At 45.5% G+C, this 20,161-nt stretch overlaps 1 protein-coding gene across 14 annotated transcripts in view; it reads right to left on the reverse strand.

The window, feature by feature from the left end:
* Window positions 1–6,027: 6,027 nt before the first annotated feature.
* Gpatch8 (G patch domain containing 8) overlaps window positions 6,028–20,161 on the reverse strand; it is an 80,481-nt gene continuing 66,347 nt past the window's right edge. For 9 of the 14 annotated variants that reach the window (XM_017314538.2, XM_006533251.2, XM_030245975.1 and 6 more), the window contains 2 exons: window positions 17,617–17,747; window positions 6,028–12,204 (listed from right to left, as the gene is read on the reverse strand). In XM_017314538.2, coding sequence (XP_017170027.1) covers window positions 8,310–12,204; window positions 17,617–17,747 — 4,026 coding nt within the window. In that variant the 3' untranslated portion in view covers window positions 6,028–8,309. Of the gene's footprint in view, window positions 12,205–17,616; window positions 17,748–18,863; window positions 18,914–20,161 lie in introns of all 14 variants that reach the window. The other 5 variants (XM_030245976.1, XM_017314544.2, XM_030245977.1 and 2 more) reach the window with 2 other exon arrangements.

Genomic DNA, 20,161 nt, shown 5'->3' on the forward strand with positions numbered 1-20,161 from the left:
GGGGATGGATGCTGATGGCTGGAAGTCACTGCTTCCCCTTCCTCTCCAGGAAAGCTCACCTCCATGTCCTGTTGTCTCTGTTTCTCAGCCACAAGCCCGGCAATCCCCTTTCTCTTTCTCTTCCTCTGTCACTGTGAAAGTCCAGCCACCATCCCTTTCTGCCTGGGAAAGTATAACCATGAATTCGCTGCCTGGCTCACTTTGCCATGGCCCACAGTTGTACAGCTCTTACCTCCCCCATGCAGCTGACCATCCTGCTCTTGAATGCTGTGATGTGGCCAAGGGGAGAGGAAGGAGTAAGCAAGCTGTTCTCCCCTGATAAGACCAGAGGCTGTCATCATTTTGAGTAGGACATTTACCCACTTCCTCCCCCATGAGCCTTTGGGCAGCCTCAGCCGGTTGCATTTGACCATCACTTTCCTCACGTCTCCATCTTGAACCAAGTCTTAGTGTGGTTACACTGGAGCCTTCAATACTGGGCAGAGGGGTGATGAATGGGTCTTGGCCTAAGTGGGGGGAGATGGAGCTAAAAGGACATCATTCTGAGGTGCGGCGTTCACAGTCCTCGAGGTTGAGCACCAGCTGTTCAAGTGAACAGCTTTGCTCCTTTTTGGTTGACAGTATCTACATAAATAAAATAGATTGAAAGATAGCTAGAATAGAACCTTCCAGAACTGTTTGTGGACGGAGTCACTGACTAGGAGAAACCTCGTGAGTCCTCAGGATGGCACCATGGCATACACACACATGGGCATGGTACCTGATGGCACTTTTTACTGGGTTGAGTACCCGAGTCCTTTGAGAGCAAGGGTTCTTTCTGCTGTCCTAGGGCCTAGCCCACAGCCCAGCATGTAGTGCTGCTGAAAGGCTGAATCTGAAGTCTTCCTAAAGGATGGAAGGAGTAAACAAAGTGAGGAGGGTCAGATTCTGCGTAGAAATATTCTTCTCGGGCTGGAGAGATGATGGCTCAGTGGTTAAGGGCACTGACTATTCTTCCGAAGGTCCTGAGTTCAAATCCCAGCAACCACATGGTGGCTCACAACCATCCATAATGAGATCTGACACCCTCTTCTGGTGTGTATGAAGACAGCTACAGTGTATTTACATATAATAAATAAATAAGTCTTTAAAAAAAAAGATCCTTCTCTATGGGGGTAGGGGGCAGAGAGCAGAAGAGCACCACGCATGCCCTGATGGTCTTGCTTGCCTTTTGCCCCAAGGCAAAGGGTCGTAGGACTATAGCCACACCCTCCTTTAAGTCTTTTCTTTTTTCCCCTCCTTTTCTGCAGTGCTAGGGATAGCCTTTCGAATGCAGGACAAGTGCTCTACCATGAAGCCATGTCCCCTCCATCTTTATTTCCATGAATTAACCACTGCCTTATCCTACTTTACCACTCTCCCCTCTTCTGAAGCACTCCTAACTCTTCCCTTCCTCGCATGCCTCCCCTTAGCACACAGCCTAACATTTTACCCCTCACTAAGCAGAAAGCTCCTTGGATTTTATTCAGGGCTCTCTTCACTGGTGTGTTTCCAGTGCCAAAACATGACAGGTATGTAGTCAGTCACACACCAGTGTCTGCTGACCCTCTGTCTCCCTACTGTTCCCAGATAAGTGCTTCCTGAATTGTTGGTCTGTTCTGTGTAGCCCAATATTGACTCACATCACATGGTAGTTTTTTGCCTTACAATTAAAAAAATTTTTTTTTAATTTATTTACGTATGTGAGCACACTGTCACTGTCTTCAGAAACACACTAGAAGAGGGCATTGGATCCTATTACAGATGGTTGTGAGCCACCATGTGGTTGCTGGGATTTGAACTCAGGACCTTTGGAAGAGCAGTCAGTGCTCTTAATCCCTGCGCCATCTCTCCAGGCCCTTGCCTTGGATTTTTTTTAACCACAGTTTAAATCCGTTTTGTGTATGTATGTATGTATGGGCATGTGTGCCAAGGCATGAATATGGGGGTTCACAGCTTTTTTTTTTTTTTTTTTTTTTTTCCGAGACAGGGTTTCTCTGTGTAGCCTTGGCTGTCCTGGAACTCACTCTGTAGACCAGGCTGGCCTCGAACTCAGAAATCTGCCTGCCTCTGCCTCCCAAGTGCTGGGATTAAAGGCGTGCGCCACCACGTCTGGCGGGTTCACAGCTTTTAAAAATTGGTTTTCTTCTACCATGTGGGTCTCAGGAATTGAACTCCAGCCATCAGGCTTGGCACTGAGTGCTTTCACTCACTGAGCCTTCTCCCTGTCTTTGTTCCTTCACTCTTACCCCTTGTGGCCTCTTTTCAAATCAGGGTCTCAATAGCCCAGGCTGGCCTTAAACTTCAGATCTTGCTGCCTCCACCTCTGGAGCTGAGACTCCAGGGATGCCACTACTAATGCTGGTTTATGCACTGGAGTAGACTCTTTGTTGTTGTTTTTCAAGACAAGATTGCTCTGTGTATCCATGGCTATCCTGACATTTTGTAGACCATGTATGTTAACCTCAAACTCAAAGAGATCTGCCAGCATCTGCTTCCCAAGTGCTGGGATTAAAAGTGCATACCATGTGACAAGCTTTATTATTATTATTTTTTTAAACGTATTGTTCACGTGTGTGTGCTTATTAGCACCATGTGTGTACAAGTGCCACAGAGGCCAGAGGGTTTTGGTTCTGCAGTTACAAGCAGTTGTTAACTGCCTGATGCGGATGCAGAGAAGAGCAGTAAAGCCTCTTAACTGCGTCTCTCCAGCTCCACTTACCAGAGTTTTAGAAAACAATTTCTATTGTTTGAGACATAAAAGCTACAAAGACAAGTCAAGAGTCTTAACTCAGTCTAGAGCAGGTTAAGCCCAGGACACTCAGGACCGCCACCCGGGGACAGCAAGTACGCCTTGGAGAACAGAAATTACGAAGTGGCTCTAGAAAGTGGATCCGGCTGGGACTATTTTAGGAAGACAAAGACTAGCCTCAGCAGAGTTCTGGGTATACTGTCCACAGGTGGAATGCCACAGGTAGGATTCAAGCACAGGTTGCTTTGTCTGGTTGACACTGGGAATAATACACGTAACCAGAGCAGGAGACCAGAGCTCAGGAATCAAGAGGAGGAAGTAGAGGGCTAAGTGAGGAGTGCGTAAGGGGTGGGTGGGTTATGAGGGCAGGAATGGCAGGCAGGGACTCACAACACTGAAGGGGACTTGAACGCCACACTAAGGAATTTGAACATCTATTTATCAGAGATGGAGCGTTCTAAAGATTTTCATTTTATTTGAGACAGGGTTTCACTATGCAGACCAGGCTGGTCTGGAATTCGAGAGATCTGCTTGCCTGTTGCTCCCTGAGTGCTGGGATTAAAGGTTGTGTTAACATGGCCAGCTATCTAAAGATGTTAGGAAATCAGAGATTAAGTCACCAGGTTTAGTGAGATGGCTCAGGGGCAGCAGAGGTCTGCAGGCTTAATGGTGCGCGTTCCATCCTCATTGTACAAGGTGGCAGGGGTACCAGCTCTACATGCTTGCCAGCGTTCAAGTACAAAATAAAATTAGGAAACAGATTGTGCTGGCTAGGTTTATGCCAACTTGACATCTATTTATCAGAGATGGATAAGCTAAAGTCATCTAAGAGGAGGAAACCTCAATTACGAAAATGCTTCTTCCCTCCCACCCACCCACCAACCCCCTAAAAAAAAAAAAAAAAAAAAAAGAGAGAGAAAGAAAGAAAATGCTTCCATGAAGACTGAGTTGTAGGAGGCAAGGGCCCAGCCCATTGTGGGCGGGGCCATCCCTGGGCTGGTGGTCCTGGGTTCTGTAAGAAAGCAGGCTGAGCAAGCCATGAGGAGCAAGCCAGTAAGCAGCACCCCTTCACGGCTTCTGCACCAGCTCCTGCCTCTTGGTTCCTGCCCTGAATGAGTAGGAATTCTGACTTCCTTTGATGATGAACTGTGATTTGGAAGTGTAAGCTGAAAACCCTTCCCTTCCAACTTGCTTTGGTCATGGCATTTATCACAGCAGTAGACACCCTAAGACAGTGAGATTCAATTTAGAATATGACACTGGCTGCCTGTGGCTACAAGGAATGGAGAAGGAAGGAAAGATCTTGTGTTAAACCCAGCTGGGTAGGGCAGAATTCTGGGTTAAAGGTGGTTAAACGCCTGAACCAGATGGTTAAGAATGAGACAGCAGGGCTGTGAGATGGCTCAGTGGTTAAGAGCACTGACTGCTCTTCCAAAGGTTCTGAGTTCAAATCCCAGCAACCATGTGGTGGTTCACAACCATCTGCAATGTGATCTGATACCCTTTTCTGGTGTGTCTGGAGACAACTACAGTGTACTCATATACAATAAATAAATAAATCTTAAAAAAAAAAAGAATGAGACAGCAGAGATGGACATAGTGACACAAGACTATAATCCAGCAATTGGGAGGAAGATGACACACCAAGCTTGAAGTTAGCCTGAGCCTTATACCAACCCACCAAGGCCATCCAAGGTGACAGAAAAAGCAACTAAGTACAAAATTAGTAGCTGGAAGTGACCAAATGTCCTCCAAAGGCTTGGTCCCTGGCTGGCTGATGGGGTGTGTTACCATTAAATAAAACCAGATGCCTGAGGTGGGAGGACTGCATTGCTTTGGTGTCAGAACTGGGTTATCTTGCGTCTGAAAGTGGGTTGAGGACTGGCTTTCCTATTCCATCAGTCTGTGGGCATGGAATGCCAAGGAACCCAGTTCTGTCTAAGCATCATTTAATCTACAACCATCAAGCTTCTATTACGGCTTTTTCATCTCTTTTTACGGAGATCTAAAAATTACCTTGCTGGACTGGTGAGATGGCTCAGTGGTAAAGAACACTGGCTGTTCTGAGGTCCTGAGTTCAATTCCCAGCAACCACACAGTGATGCATGACCATCTACAAAAGGGATCTGATGCCCTCTTCTGGCATGTAGGTATACATGTAGACAAGAGCATTCCTACATTAAGAAAAATGTCCTCTCAAAGCTTATGATTGACTTTTTTTTTTTTTTTTTAAGACAGGGTTTCTCTGTGTAGCCCTGGCTGTCCTGGAACTTACTCTGTAGAGCAGGCTGGCCTATGAACTCAGAAGTCCACCTGCCTCTGCCTCCTGAGTGCTGGGATTAAAGGCGTGCGCTACTTTACTTGAAGCACTGAATGTAGGATGAATGGCACTTGGGTTCAGAAAAGATGCAACGCTTTAATGGGGCAGGGGGTTAGATTCTAGCCAAGGAACGCCAGCTAGGAAAGAGCTGGTTGAGTTGGTGTGGGTGAGGTGGAGCTTTCTGTGGCAACAAGAATAGATAAATAGTCCTCCAGGGTGTAAGAGGGAGTACTTTCATGTTTCAAGACTAGCTTGGCTGAGCCCTTATCAGAATAAAACAACTGACTTGACAGAGCTCAGGCTATGCGGCCTTGTCTTTTCTGCTTGCCACCTTCCTTGCTCTCAGAAATGCACTTTTCAATTTCTATCACTGTCTGAACAAAGATGCTTGGCATTTGAAGCACAGTTCTGAGCACTCAGCTGTGGTAGCTAGAGAGCAAACAACTGTATCCAAATAAGGGAGGAGACAGACATCACACAGCTCTGAGATACTGAGGAAGAGGGAAGCCATCACTGGACCCCTTCCATGCCAGCTCTCCCTGCCCCTCCTGATGTGACTTCCTGGTGTGGATGAAGACTTTTGCTGGCTTCAGGCTTATAGGCCAGGCAGAAGCACTCCAACATTACAGCGGTAATCAGAGTTGACTATGGTAACTCAAGCCTGGTAATACAGAATTTCACCTGGAGGTCAAAGGCTCAGCAGATGAATCTTAAGTGCACACTTCCAGTCACCTGCCTAAGACTGGAAAAGCATCCAGGTAAAGCATCTTAAGGTAAACTAATCCTGATCATGGGCTACCTGAGTGCTCATAACAATTTTCAACATTTCAAGCTAGCCTAGAGGGCCCATTATCAGACTGCGTCCAACAGGACACTGTTTGTAACCCACACTCCCACCTGCCCCAGCCTATGCAGCAGCAATCACAACAGACTCCACTAAGTTTGCACAAAGCACTGGTTTATTAGAAAGCTCCTTCCCCTCACTTTACAGCATATACATCTCTATCATATGTGATAAAGTTAGATACAATCTGTTATGCTTGTATGTAAGGATAGGTTATCCCCCCCCCTTTTTTTTTTTAAAGTTTTAAAATCACTATTCTGGAAGTTAAGGAAAACTACCTCCAGGATGGCAGAGGCGGCCAGAGCATGGCTAGATCTACAACCTAACGAGAAGCAGCACAAAAATGTTAATACTGTTTTATTTAAATATTTACACGGGCTGAAAGCAAGAAGAACCAGTCCCTTCACTTCAAACAGATACCGTTTTTCCAGGGCTAGTTATCCTAAAAGTGATACTTGTAAGGGGACAATGAGCAGAAGGTAGGAGAAGCTCAGGCAGGGACGGGCCTCAAGTGCCCAGCACTCACTTCCCTAACACAGCCCACTCTGCTGGGAATTTGAGAAGGCAGGAACAGAGAACCTTGGCCTAGGCAAGCAGGGTTAACAGTCAGTTGACTGCTTAACCAGTTCTAGTCATAGGAAGAGCACTAACAAAGGAGATGAGACCTGCATTACAAGCACCTTTGGGTCAGTGTTAAGGAGGGCTGAGAGCCTGGGGGAAGGGCAAAGGGGAGAGGGATGGACAGACTTCTGGTCAGTGTCACTGGAGAAAAAAAAAAAAAGGAACCTCTACTGCTGAAATAGCAATCGAGCTGGGCAGACGGCACAGAACTTTGAAGCCAAAAATCTCTCTACCTATAAACGTGCTCACCTCCCAACAAAGAGAGAACTGTCCCAACTCTAGTATCCTCTGGTCTACTTCTATTTTAGTGTCTAGCCAACCCACAAGGCACATTTAAAAAATTGTCAGAGGGGGCTAAATACTAGGAAGGCAAATAAGACTGTCTGGAACAAGGTACCCAGGGAAACCAAAGGACCCCTTTTCCCAGACAATCACCGAGTGTCACTGCTTCCAGAGAATAAAGCTGTTGAACCAATCCTCCCCTCCTCCATGGAGTCCACGGTTTCTCTGTATAACAAAGCACGTCAGGGAGACCACTGCAACTGTGCATCCTCCTGACAGCAGCAGCCGCCTGCTGCTCATCAACCCGAGAGTCCCAGTGCAGGATGAACCAACTACTGCAAATTATTTAACACTGTCCCAGCAAACAAAACAAAACAAAAAAAAGTGTCAACATTTTTATATAGTTCATAACTTCAAAAAATACAGGAGGTTGATAAAATATACATGCTTAGTCATTTTTGCATCTAGCAGAAAACAAATATTTTATTTTTTTTTCTTTTATAACCTTTAAAGTTTCTTAATTCAACTAGGGCAAACATATTTACAGAAAGCCACCAGAACAAGGATCACTTAAAGAGCTGGATGTAAAAAATATTATTGCAGTATACTACAAATACGGAACCTTTTTAATATGAGCTACAAAAAGCAGCATTTATGTTTATAGAGTTCAGTGCAATTTTACATTAAAAAATCCTATAAATTAAGAAGAAAACATCAACATAACAGAAGGAAATATACCCTTCAGACACGAGCTCCTTTCTGGGAAGCACATGGGTGACCCTATGTTCAGTGTAGCTTCTACTCACGATAGGATCTTCTTTTCTGGGATATGTAGATGCCTCTTCTGGGATGAGGGGCATGAGGACAGTAGTGCCAAATGCATGGCTCTGTTTGTAAGGAAAGTGGATCAAATTGCAGCCTGAGTTGCTTTTGGTTCTAGGTTAGACTCCCTCTTCCACCTCACCTGGGATAACGTGTCACAAACGGATAGTCAAAGACACTGCCGAAAAGTGGAGTTTTCACCACTGAAGAGACAGCCTGGCCTTTCTCGTGGCACTGAGAAGGCAGGACCAGATGGGCCCATGGCAAGTGCTTTGGTGACAACCCATTAGAGGAGGAAAATGTTTTGAACTTACAGAGGGGAAGTGCAGAGGATCAGAAAGTAGAGGGAGGAAGGAGGCTTACTTGACAGTCTGGAGATGTTGCTGCAGAGGAGTGTGGGTAGCACTTACTGGTGTTCCCTAGCTTAGAAACACAGGAGGGAGGGACTAATAGAAAGGGGGTAAATATCCCTGATAGTAAACCCAAAGCAAACCTCAAATCTAAATCCATCCCTGCAAGCCAAAACTCATTTCTTTGGCTGTCAAGACACTGCCCGTTCCAGCTTTTACCTGCTGGTATAAATGGCTCAACACCCCCAAGGGAAGAACAGGCCACCTTCCCTGGCTCAACACAGGCTTCCGACTCCCAACTCAAGTCCCATGGCTGGGAGGGTGCTGCAGGTCCTGACCTGAGAAGATGGGGTGAAGCAGTGGGTGAAGATGGAGGGCTGTGGCAGCTGCTGCAGCAGGCCGTGGGGCAAGCAGGGTGGGGTAGAGGGCAGCGTGTGGGACGGGATGAAAGGTGAAGGGCCCAGGATGGATGGCTGAGGCAGGAATTATATGGATAGGGTGGCTAGCAAGAAAGGTGGCAGGGTGGCCAGGGATAATTGAGTGAGTGAGATGGGACAAAGAAATAGGGGTTAGATGGGGCTGGGGAATATGATGTACTTGAGCAAGCGGCTGAGGGTGGGGGTGAGGGTGAATGCCAATGGCGGCAGCAGCGGCTGCAGCATGATGCTGTAGGATGGCATGCTGAACAGTGGTGATGGAGGTGGCAGAGGCTGTGGCTGGCTGCTGAATGTGGATGGGCTGCAGGGCTGGTGTGGCTGGAGCTAGGGCGGTGGAGGCTGGAAAGGCCTTCACTTGTTTGGCCAGAAGCTGCTGCTGGATGTGCTGCTGTGCAGCCTGCTGGAGCTTGCTGTACTTCTCCATCTCCTCAGGGGTGAAGGTGATGGGCTGGCTCTCGAGAGGAGCCAAGGAGGCATCCTCAGTCCCATCTGTTGATTCAATACTAGGTTCCCCACTGGGAGGTGCATAATTGGGGAAGTGCTCAAGGTCTGGGGCTATAGGCAGCAAGCTGGATTCCACAGGGCCTGGTTGACTGCCACTATCCAGAGACTCCAGAGTATCCCCATCACTGGGGTCCGGGAGGTAGTTATGGGAGATGGCTGGATCCCCAGGGTAGCAGTCAGTGTGGGCTGGGGTGCCTAGCGGAGCCACAGAGTGATCAGCAGTAGCTTCTTCAGACTTTGGCTCTTCTGGGGGAGGGTCTGATAAGGGACCAGCTGCTTCCTCTGAGAACTGATGCCCAAATGGAGCATCACTACTCCTTGGGGACCCTTCTTCTGGCTCTGAATGTTCCTGCTCTTCTCCCCTTTCTAAGCCAGACTCTTCACATTTCTTATTGGACTTCCGGGTAGCTGGAAGCTTCCCTATCATTGGAAGAACAGGCTTATTACCAAGAGACGGGGGGAGCTTAGGCCCAAAGTAACCTTGTGGGGGGTTCTTGTACTTGAGCCCAGCCTTATTAGGGGTGGCCAGCACCTCCTCGCACACATTGGGTTTCCTCTCCACTTTCCTGGACTGGATCTTCTCTAGCAGCAGTCTGGCAGTAACAGAATTCTTATCTTCAGGACTGCAGTCACTTTCTGACCCCCTTCCTGTGCCAGTATTGCTATTCTGGGAGGGCAGGCCTGCTCCTTTACTGTCATCTCCTCTGCCATCTTCTTTCTTTCCAGGACCTTCTCCCCGACCTGATTGGAAATAGTGGGGGGATTGAGAGCGGTAGATCTTTGAACGAATGAAATCCCGGCGGCCAGAGCGCCTTTCCTCTGGGCTCTCATGACCCCATGAGCCCTTTCTGGAGCCTGATCTCTGAGAAGGGCTCCTGGTGCTGCGGCTCCGGTCCCGGCTATAGCTTCGGCTTCGCTGCCAGCTGTGGGCTGTGGTGCTGCGACTTCTCCTCTTGCTTCGACTGCGACTACAGCTGCTACTGCGGCTTCGACCCCGGGATCTTGATCGCTCCCTTGTATGACTCCGAGATCGGCTTCGGGACTGGCTGCAACTGAGGCTATAGTCATCATCAGATGATGAGTATTTGTGTCGTTTAGACCTGTGTTTGGAGCTGGTATAGTCTGAATCATCTGAATCGTGAGAGCGCTTAGAGTGCCTTCGTGATCGGTCGCTATAGTCACTATAGCTATCATCAGAGTAACTGTGCTGTCTACTATAGCAGCTCTGGTCTGAAGAGGCATCAGAGCTGCTAGAATAAGAGCGCCGGGAGGAACGATGTGAGGAATGGCGATGGCCAGACCGAGAGCGGCTACGAGAATGCTCACTACCGGAGTCTTCATCTTCCTCCTCTTCTTCCTCCTCCTCCTCTTCCTCCTCCTCACTGTACTGGGATGGAGACTTCTGGTGCAGTCGGTGTGAGGAAGCATCATCACTATCCTCATCACCACTACTGGGTTGGCTCCGATGGCTGGACCGGCTGCTATGTTTGGTGTTAGCTCTCCGCTGGCAGGAGGAAGTTGGTGGTTCACCTTTGTGTTTCCTCCCACTGTGATCTTGGCAACTGCTACCACCCCCACCATCATCCTTCTTGCCACTGTTTCCTTCTTCAGCAGGAAGGGATCTCCGCTGGGAATCATCTTGAGCTCGGCGCCGCCTTCTCGGTGGTGCCGGGCTGCCGCTTCCAGGAGGTTCTGATTTGGGTCCGCGTTCAGAATCAGCTGCGGCTGATGATTTGTTCTTCTTCCGTTTTCGTTTCTTGCGCTTCTTAGATTTCTCCCCAGACTCTGCCTTAGAACTCTTCTCTTCCGTGTCAGCCTTGTGTTTACGTTTGTGCTTGCTGGATTTTTTGTGTTTCTTTTTCTTCTTGTGTCTGTGAGACTTGCCTGATGGTTCTTTCTTGCTAGGATGGCTTCTCCCAGTGTCTTCAGTTTCTGACATATGGCTACCCCCAGGCTCCTGCTTGTTCAGGCTGCTACAGGCAGCCCCTGATGCAGGTTCATCCACTCTGCCTTCTGAAGAGAGCACTACATCCTGCTCCTCTTCCTGGCTTTTATTCGGTTCTCTAGGATCAAGGCTCTGGAGATGATCCTTTGAGGAGCCTGCGACATCTTTTGGCTTTTCTGTCCCTTTAGCTTTAGCATCTTTGTTTCTTGAAAGTTTAAAGTCAAAGTATAAAGGATTACAACTGTAGGAGATGGAAGGCTCTGCTTTGGTGAAAATGAGTAGTTCTGATGGCCACTGGAGGGCAGTGCTTTCATCCTTGCTTAAAACTGGAAAGAATGGACCAGTAGGATGCTTGGGTCCCTGGCCTGCTTTTGTTGCTGGGGTGGCCTGAGAAATGTCTTTAGGATTGGACTCACACATCGGGCTCTCTGACGTCTCCCTACTCTCTACACTCTGCTCATCTTCCCCTCCTCCGGAGCCTTTCTTTGTTTCAGTTTTACCTCCAGGCTCTGAAGGCCCAGCCACAGCGGCTTCCTTTTGCAGCTCAGAAGCTTCACTCACTGTTCTTTCTGCCCCTGGGCTTGCTGCTGTCTTACTACAGCCTTGCGGCTTGGGAGAGCTGCTTTTTCTGTTCTCGGGGGCACTCTTTGAGTGTGCACTATGATCCCCTTCCATCTGTTCACTGGCTCTCATAAAGAGTAAGAAGGGGAAATTAGGTTTGACCTTGCAGTGTGCTGGGGGGATGTAGTGGTAATATTCTGGCTCTGTAGCCCCTGTTCCTTCTTCCCGTTTCATCCTTTTCAACTTGGACAGTGTTGAGGCAAGGGACCCTCCATCCTGAGGGTCTTCATCTTCTTTCTTTCCATCAAGATTACCAGTGCCATCAGTATCTCCCACCTTCTGCACCCCTTGGTCAGAGCTCTTCTCATCAGCCTTCGTTCCATCTTCTGAGCTCCCTTCCTCTGCATGGTCCTTGAAAACGGATGCTATTGATTCAAGTTTGACGGGAGCTTTCTTGGCAAAGGAAAATGATACTCCCAATTTCTGCAGTGGGGGTCCCAGATTATTCTTAATGCCAAAGCTAATACCTTGGGAGGCTAAGCCAGGAGCCTGTGACAGTCCAGTGGTATTAGTGATCTGTACTGACGTGAAGGAGCCCCCTTTATCTGTGGAGAAGTCGGCTCCAAAGCCACAAGAAGAAACAGCACTTGCACCACTGTTGGTTGATGACTCATCTTTATCCTCTTCTCCACCATCCTCGTCTACAGCCACCGTGGTTGGTCGGAACATGGGCCCGCTTCCCGGTGCACTATACAGTGGTTGAGAAAGTGAGAAAACAAAAGAGAGGATTCGAGTTATAGATCTTATATAAAACATTCGTCTTTTTTGTCCTTCCACTCATCATAGGTTGGTCTCAAAGATCCAGAGTGGCTGTCCCTAGCAATGTGCTGATGAATGGGACTTATTGAACGGAGGTAGGCAAAGTTTCATTTGGTTCAAGTACCAGGTTAAATTCCCAAGGCCAGCAAGCTATTGCTATCCTTTAAGCTGTTTGCCCTACAAAAAGGCTCAACTTCTTTACCAATAGCATCTCACAGTTTCGTCTTTAATCTGTTACCAAGCCTTTTTAAAAAAAAAAAAAATTTTTCTCTGGGGCTGATGAGATGGCTTAGTGATTAAGAACACTGGTTGCTCTTTCAAAGGTCCCAAGTTCAGTTCTCAGCAACCACATGGTAGCTCACAACCATCTCTAAAGGGATTTGATGCCCTCTCTGGCATGCAGGTGTACATGCAGACAGAGTAAATCATGTATTAGAGCAATCATATATTTAAAACAAATTTTTCCTTTTCATTTTATTTTAAGTTTATGTGCACATTTTGCTTTTATGTATGCCTGTGTATTACATGTATGCATTGCCTTTGGAAGTCAGAAGAGGACGTTGGATCCCCTGGGATTAGAGTTTATAAAAGAATGTGAACTGGAGATTGAATCCAGGTTCTCTGAAGGGCATCTAGTGCTCTTTAACCACTGAACAATCAATCTCTCTAGCGCCCCCACTTTCAAGATTACATGTATTTGTTTACTTGGGGAGGGGGGGAGATAGACAGAAAGAATGCATGTTAAAGGTCTGTATTTAGAGGCTAGAGCTAGTTCTCTCCATATACCATGTGGATTCTGGGGTTTGAAATTAGGTGGCAAAAACCTTTACCCACTGGGCCATCTTGCTGGGCTTGCAATCTTCCTACCACCCTACCGTAACCTGGCATATAATCAACTATGCGGATATACAACCATTCCAAAGGTTATTCTACAGGGCATGGTGGTTTAAGCCTTTAAGCACAGCACTTAGGCGGCAGAGACACAGGATTACTATTGAATTCAAGATTGGTTTCATCTATGCAGTGAGTTCTAGTTCATCCTAGACAACATTTAAAAAAATTTCTCTTTCTATTTGTGTGTTCATTGATGCCATGCCATTCATGTTGAGGTTAGGACCTGAGAGTTGGTTATCTTCTTCCATTACACAGAGCTGGTGGGAAGCGTTTCAAACTTTACTTTTATTTTATTTATTTATTTATTTATTTATTTTTGAGACAGGGTCTCACTATGTAGCCTTTGCTAGCCTAGAACTCATTTTGTATATAGGCTGACCTTCAACTCAGAGGTTAGCCGGAGCATTAGGAATAAAGCTATGCCCTACCACACTCCATTCAAATTTCTTTTTTTTTTTTTTTAAAGATTTATTTATTTATTATATGTAAGTACACTGTAGCTGTCTTCAGACACACCAGAAGAGCAGAAGAGGGCATCAGATCTTGTTACAGATGGTTGTGAGCCACCATGTGGTTGCTGGGATTTGAACTCCGGACGTTTGGAAGAGCAGTCGGGTGCTCTTACCCACTGAGCCATCTCACTAGCCTCCTTCAAATTTCATTTAATAAAAAGGAAGGAAGGAAGGAAGGAAGGAAGGAAGGAAGGAAGGAAGGAAGGAAGGAAGGAAGGAAGGAAGGAAGGGGAAAGGGGAGGAAAAGGAGGAGGAAGAGGAGGAGAAAGGAGTAGTAGCAGTAGAAGATACTAGTTTGAATCCAGAAGGCTGGATTTACAAGTATATATGCAGCTTACAAATTTAATATATACACATACACATTCTGAATTAAACATAGCTGGAAGCCTCTACTGGACTACCATGTGGTTATATTTGTTTTAGAAATCAGATGGGCAGTGGTGGCACACACCTTTAATCCCAGCACTCGGGAGGCAGAGGCAGGGGGATATCTGAGTTTGAGGCCAGCCGGGTCTTCAAAGTGAGTTCCAGGACAGCCAGGGCTACACAGAAAACATGACACTGGATTGTACTTAATCACACACATGTACACATCCAGAGAGAGAGAGAGAGAGAGAGAGAGAGAGAGAGAGAGAGAGAGGCTACATTATAATAAAGTTTAATTTATAAGTTTATAATTTATAATGCAAGTTATAGGAATATGGACTTTTTCTTCCAATCAATGGATAGGGAGCATGGAAATAGCAAATAAAGGAATGATTCATCTTTCAGGCATTATAGCACACATATAGCACACAGCTTAAACATTAATAATTCTATAATTTTCTTTTTAATGTATTTCTTTTTTTATTTTTATTTTTATTTTTTTTTTGGTTTTTCGAGACAGGGTTTCTCTGTATAGCCCTGGCTGTCCTGGAACTCACTTTGTAGACCAGGCTGGCCTCAAACTCAGAGATCCACCTGCCTCTGCCTCCCGAGTGCTGGGATTAAAGGCGTGCACCACCACGCCCGGCTTTTAATGTATTTTTTTGTTACATTTTATTAACTGTGTGTGTGAACGTACACAAGCCATGGCACATGTGTGGATATCGGAGAACAACTTGTAGAGTTGGTCATCTCCTGCTGTTTGGGTTCTGGGACTTGATGAGGCTTTCAGGCTCACCTCCTCTACCTGTTGAGCCATGCTGTTGACCCCTGTTGAACTGCAAGAATGATTACACTTGGGCTGGAGAGATAGCTCAGCAGTTAAGAGCACTGACTTCCTCCTGAAGTCCTGAGTTCAATTCCCAGCAACCACATGGTAGCTCACAACCATCTGTAATGGGCATTTGATGCCACCTTCTGATGTGTCTGAAGACAAGTGGCAGAATATCTACATACATGAAGCAAATAAATCTTAAAAACAAGACAAAACAAAACAACAAAAAAACTCAAACGATTATACTTTGGTGTGTGTGTTGTTATAGAATGATGCCTATAACAAGCTACGTTCCAGCTCCTACAACAGAACTACTAAGATGCTTTAAAGCCAGTGTTTACCGCCTATCTTGCTATGTATGGACTATCTAGGCATTTCCTGAAGCCTGAACTCAGTAACTAAAGACAATTAGTTAGATATAACTAACTGTATTCAACTTGGGGCCAAAAAATCCAGATACCATGGTATCTAAATTTTGTTGTATGTGCTGTTGCTGTTCAAGACAGAGTCCAACCAGACAGAGATAGTAAGACATATTATATTATATTATGTCACAGTCTACCTCCTATCTATCTATCTATCTATCTATCTATCTATCTATCTATTATATGTAAGTACACTGTAGCTGTCTTCAGACACTCCAGAAGAGGGTTTTGAGCCACCATGTGGTTGCTGGGATTTGAACTCAGGACCTTTGGAAGAGCAGTCAGTGTTCTTACCCCCTGAGCCATCTCACCAGCCCAGTCTACCTCATATCAATGAACAAATGATGTTGCATGTACAGGGCCCAGTGCCAAACCAGTAACCTACACACTGATCATTTTTACCTGGCCATCTTTTAACTGCTAATTTATAAAATAGCTAAAGTTGCTTCTGAAGAAAAACAAGTGTTATAATATGTCCTGAACCAGAAAGTAGCCTGACATACATCTTTTGTGGCGATATCCTTAGAACATGCCCAAGAAAGATGCATTTACTACAGAAAAAGTTGCAAATCGGGCTCATGAGATGGTTCAGCAGGTTCAGAAGGTTCAGGGTGGCCATCCTGAGTTTAATCCCTAGAGTTCATGTAAAGGTGGATAAACAGACCAGACTGAAGTGCTGTCCTGTCATCCACACACACCATGGCACATGAATCCTTGCACAAACACAGGAAGCAAATGCAATTTGTAAATTTGTCAGATAAGAAACTGCAACCAAGCATGGTAGCCCACACCTCTGATCCCAGCCCTCTGGAGACAGAGGCAGGAGGATCTCTGAGTTCAAGGCCAGCCTGGTCTATACACCAAACAAATTAAACACAAAATAGAAATCTGAAGTATAGGCTAAGACCAAACCAAGAATATGAGGGGAATGGTCCTCTGGAGAGTGACTGAAACACACAGGTGCACACATATTTCACACGCCACGGTATTATGCTTTTGCAGGTAAAGTGGTAAGATTTCTGAGCATTCAGAAGCCAAGGCTCTGTCCCATCTTCCTCCTCCTCCTCTTTTGTTTGTTTTCCTGTGTAGCCCTGGCTGTCCTGGAGCTCACTAGGTAGACCAGCATGGTTTTGAACCCCTAGAGATTTGCCTGTCTCTGCCTCCCAAGTGCTGGGATGAAAGGCCTGCACCACTATGCCTGGCCCCCTCTTCTCAAAGTTTGTCTTTTACTTTTCCCAGTAGTGAAGAACTTGGATCCTTAAAGAGGTACTCTATCCTGCTCTACACTCAATATATCTTTTTAATAATACAACTTTATTTTCTTTTAATTTTTCAGTTTTTGTTTTGTTTTTGAGATGACAGACTCATTATATAGATCAATCTGGCGTCAAATTCAGAAATCAGCCTGTCTTTATTTCCAGAGTGCTGAGATTAGGGTATACACAATCACACTGGCTAACTGTATAGTTTAAAAAGGCAGTGATAATACCTGACTCAGCAAACATGTGCTAGGAGGTTGTAGTGGTAATCTGGAGTGCTGTGCTTTTCTGCACGGTGTGCTGGAGAGCGTGGAACAGAAACCACGGCCTCACTGTGGCAGGAGGCACCTTTTAGTTATGTCTAATGGAGTCAGTCAGTCACTCTTCAGGACAACTCCACGGAGCTCTCCACTTCACCCGTTCTCCATTCTCTTTTCAGATAGGCTCTCAGGTGTCCCAGGATGACCTCAGACTCATTACACAACCAAGCACAGCCCTGGACTTCTGGACCTCCTGCCTCTCCATCCTGAGCTCTGGGATTACAGGTATTGCCAACATTCTTATGTGGTACTGAAGAATCAAACCCAGGACATTATGTAGCTTTCTGTAAAGCACCGAGATAGACACCGGCCCAATTCAAAATCTTAAGAGTTTCTACTTTATTTTTACTTATGAGCACTCTGCATGTACACGTGATCGCCAGAAGAGGGCAGCAGATTTCTTACAGAGGGCTGTGAGGTACCCTGTGGTTGCTGGGAACTGAATGGGACCTATGGAAGAGCAGCCAGTGTTCATACTGCTGAGCTAGCTCTCCACAGCCCCTCCCCCGCCACCCAAGTTAAATATTTTTAGATATATTCTTTTTGAGATCAGGTCTCATCAGCCAGGTTGGCTTTAATCTTACAGCAATTCTCTCGCCTCAGACTCCCAAGTGCTAGGATTATAGGCATGAGCTACTACATCCAGTGTTTGAATTATAATTTTAAATCTGTAAATGTAAAATTTAAGGATTCTATTTATCTACAGGACATTCCTAACATGAAATTTTCCTACCATTCAGCTTGTTTTCTTTGCTCTGCCAACTCATGGAGCCGCCGAAGGGCTTTTTCTTGTTTCTTCTCGTCTTTGCGGGATCTTGAAGAGACATTTCGGGCAAACTCTCTCTGCTTGAGATCTTTTAATCTCTGAGTTAAAAAGAAAGAAATAGAAGGTGAGCAATTTTTAATAACACACAGATGTGAGGGCAAAGCCTTTATAATATTTACCCTGAACCAATGTCATAACACTGGCATGGAATACACTATTCTATTCATGTGGTGCTCAGAAACACAACGCTGGTCACTCTGAGCACGACACTTGGATTATGGGCATTTGTAATTAGGACAGCAAGTCATTTGCCTTATTGTACAAAACAAAATGATTCCAGAAGCAACACGCAGATTTTAGACTATTGGGAAGAAAGGAAAGAGACCAATCACCTGCTCTTCCAGGATGCAGAACCAGACAAACAAATGTGAGAGAAATCGCAGTAACACAGGCCAAAGTGACAGAAAGGGGTTAGGCTGGTACAGAAAATTACCCAAGGTGTAAGAGCTAAAAAAAAAAAGCAATGTACAGCTTACATGGGAGGTTATCATTATCAGAGCAAACAGAAATACTCTTTCCCCACCATAAAAATGTGGAGGTTTTATCTGGTTTTAGTGATAACAGAGGTTTCTTACAATTATTAAAGTCGAGAGGTCTTCCAACCCTGGCATGTTCAGAACTCAGCCTGACCACTTTCAAATCCAGCCTGTCTGCTAAAATGGAAATAATCATGTTGCTTTCCACTCCTTCATAACCCTGAGAGGAATATCAGGGAAGAAGGACACAGGAAAGTTGAAGATTCTGTGACTTAAAATTCTAGTAACAGAATGGGCCTTTTGTTCTCAGAAGCTACTGTGTAATTTTCCTCAAAACAAAAGAAAACAAAAAGCGAAGAAGTGGTGTCATGAGACAGGCTGGTGACAGAGTCCGACATACCCATCTGCAATGAAGACGGTGCAACACACTCAGAACATGAAAAGTGAACGCAAGGCCTGCCCAGCAGCCTATGCTCTCCCAACAGCTTAGGAAAAGGGAGCTGACCCAATATAAAGTGGACATTGCTTTAGAAAGGCATGGTGTTCAACAGACAGAGGAATTTTCTTACCTAGTATTTATGAAGTGTGTTTCAAATCTTTTGGAACTGGGAGGGGGAAAGGTAGAAAGACACACACACACAAAAGATATACAGCTAAAGACACTATAGAAAAACTCACTCTTGTGATCTGGGCTCCCAAATTAGAAGGATTTGCTCTCAAAACATCAGCTGAAAACGTCACATCACAAAGAGAAAAAAAAGTAAAAAATAAAACAAGAGTGGAAGAGAAAAAATAAGGCAAGCATTACTACATAAGCTCTCAGTGAATCTACAAATGATATACTCAACATCAGGGACAAAAGCACTCAACGAGGGCTGGGGAGAAGCAAGAGTGGAAAACACACACGTGTATGTACACACACACACACACACACACACACACACACACACACACACGAGTAATCACGTCTAGATAAATGAAACTACCCTTTTTCTGTAATAGGTTCCATTTCTTCAAGAGAAATGGTCGGAAAACTTCAGGAAAGACTGCTACTGTCGATGAGCAGTGAGTGAGGCCGTACTCCTTCCTCTTAAGTTTGGAGAACTTCAATTAATCAACAGCTAACAAAGCTGGTGCTGGTGTAGGTCCCATATAGATTTAGATTTCTATAAACTCAAGTCATTCCCTGCCCCCCCCCCGCCCCTTTTGGTACTAAGCTTATTACTGAACTATCTATAGCCCCAACCCTTTTAGAGAAGGCCTCATTGAGGTGCCTGAAGTCACCTTAGTCTGTGGCCCAGGCAGGCCTTGAACTCCTGCTGCTGCCTTCCAAGTAGCTGGGATTACACTTTTGCACCACCAGGCTCAGTGAGGATCAAAACTATCTTAAGAAGTATGAATTTCAATGTTTTTCTTCTGAGAGGAATGGGGCAGAATGGATTCACTATGACTATTATGCCATTTGTTATGGATAAATCTTGTTTTTCTCCTTCCTAAACACTTAATAGACTCTCTTATCAAAATTTAAATAGAATGCAATGTTTTTCTCGTATCTCCCTATACACCTCAAGAAGTTCTACGTGCATCTAACTCAAAGCAGGTATTTGTTGAATTATAGGACATTGTTCAAAAAAAATAATCATATTCATCAAAGCCTGGAGCCTCCAGATCGTGTCAGACAAGGATTAGGTTTTCTTCCTCCTCGCCTCTCTTTTGTCTCATTGTGTAGCCCTTGGCTAGCCTAGAACTAAAGAGAGAACCACTTGCCTCTGTCTCCTGAGAACAGGGATTAAACGGGTGGTCCATCACACACACCTGGCTCTATACGTTCTGAAAGATGAAGGAACAGGACCAAGCTCACAGCATTCTCAACACATTCTACCCAAAAGTTCTGCTCCAAGTACAGACACAGATAGAAAACAGAATGTCATCAAGGAGACGTATCTCGTGTTAAGCTTCCTTCTAGGTAAAACGTA

This window comes from Mus musculus, chromosome 11 (genome assembly GCF_000001635.26).
Source record: "Mus musculus strain C57BL/6J chromosome 11, GRCm38.p6 C57BL/6J".
In the NCBI taxonomy this organism is placed as follows: Eukaryota; Metazoa; Chordata; class Mammalia; order Rodentia; family Muridae; genus Mus; species Mus musculus.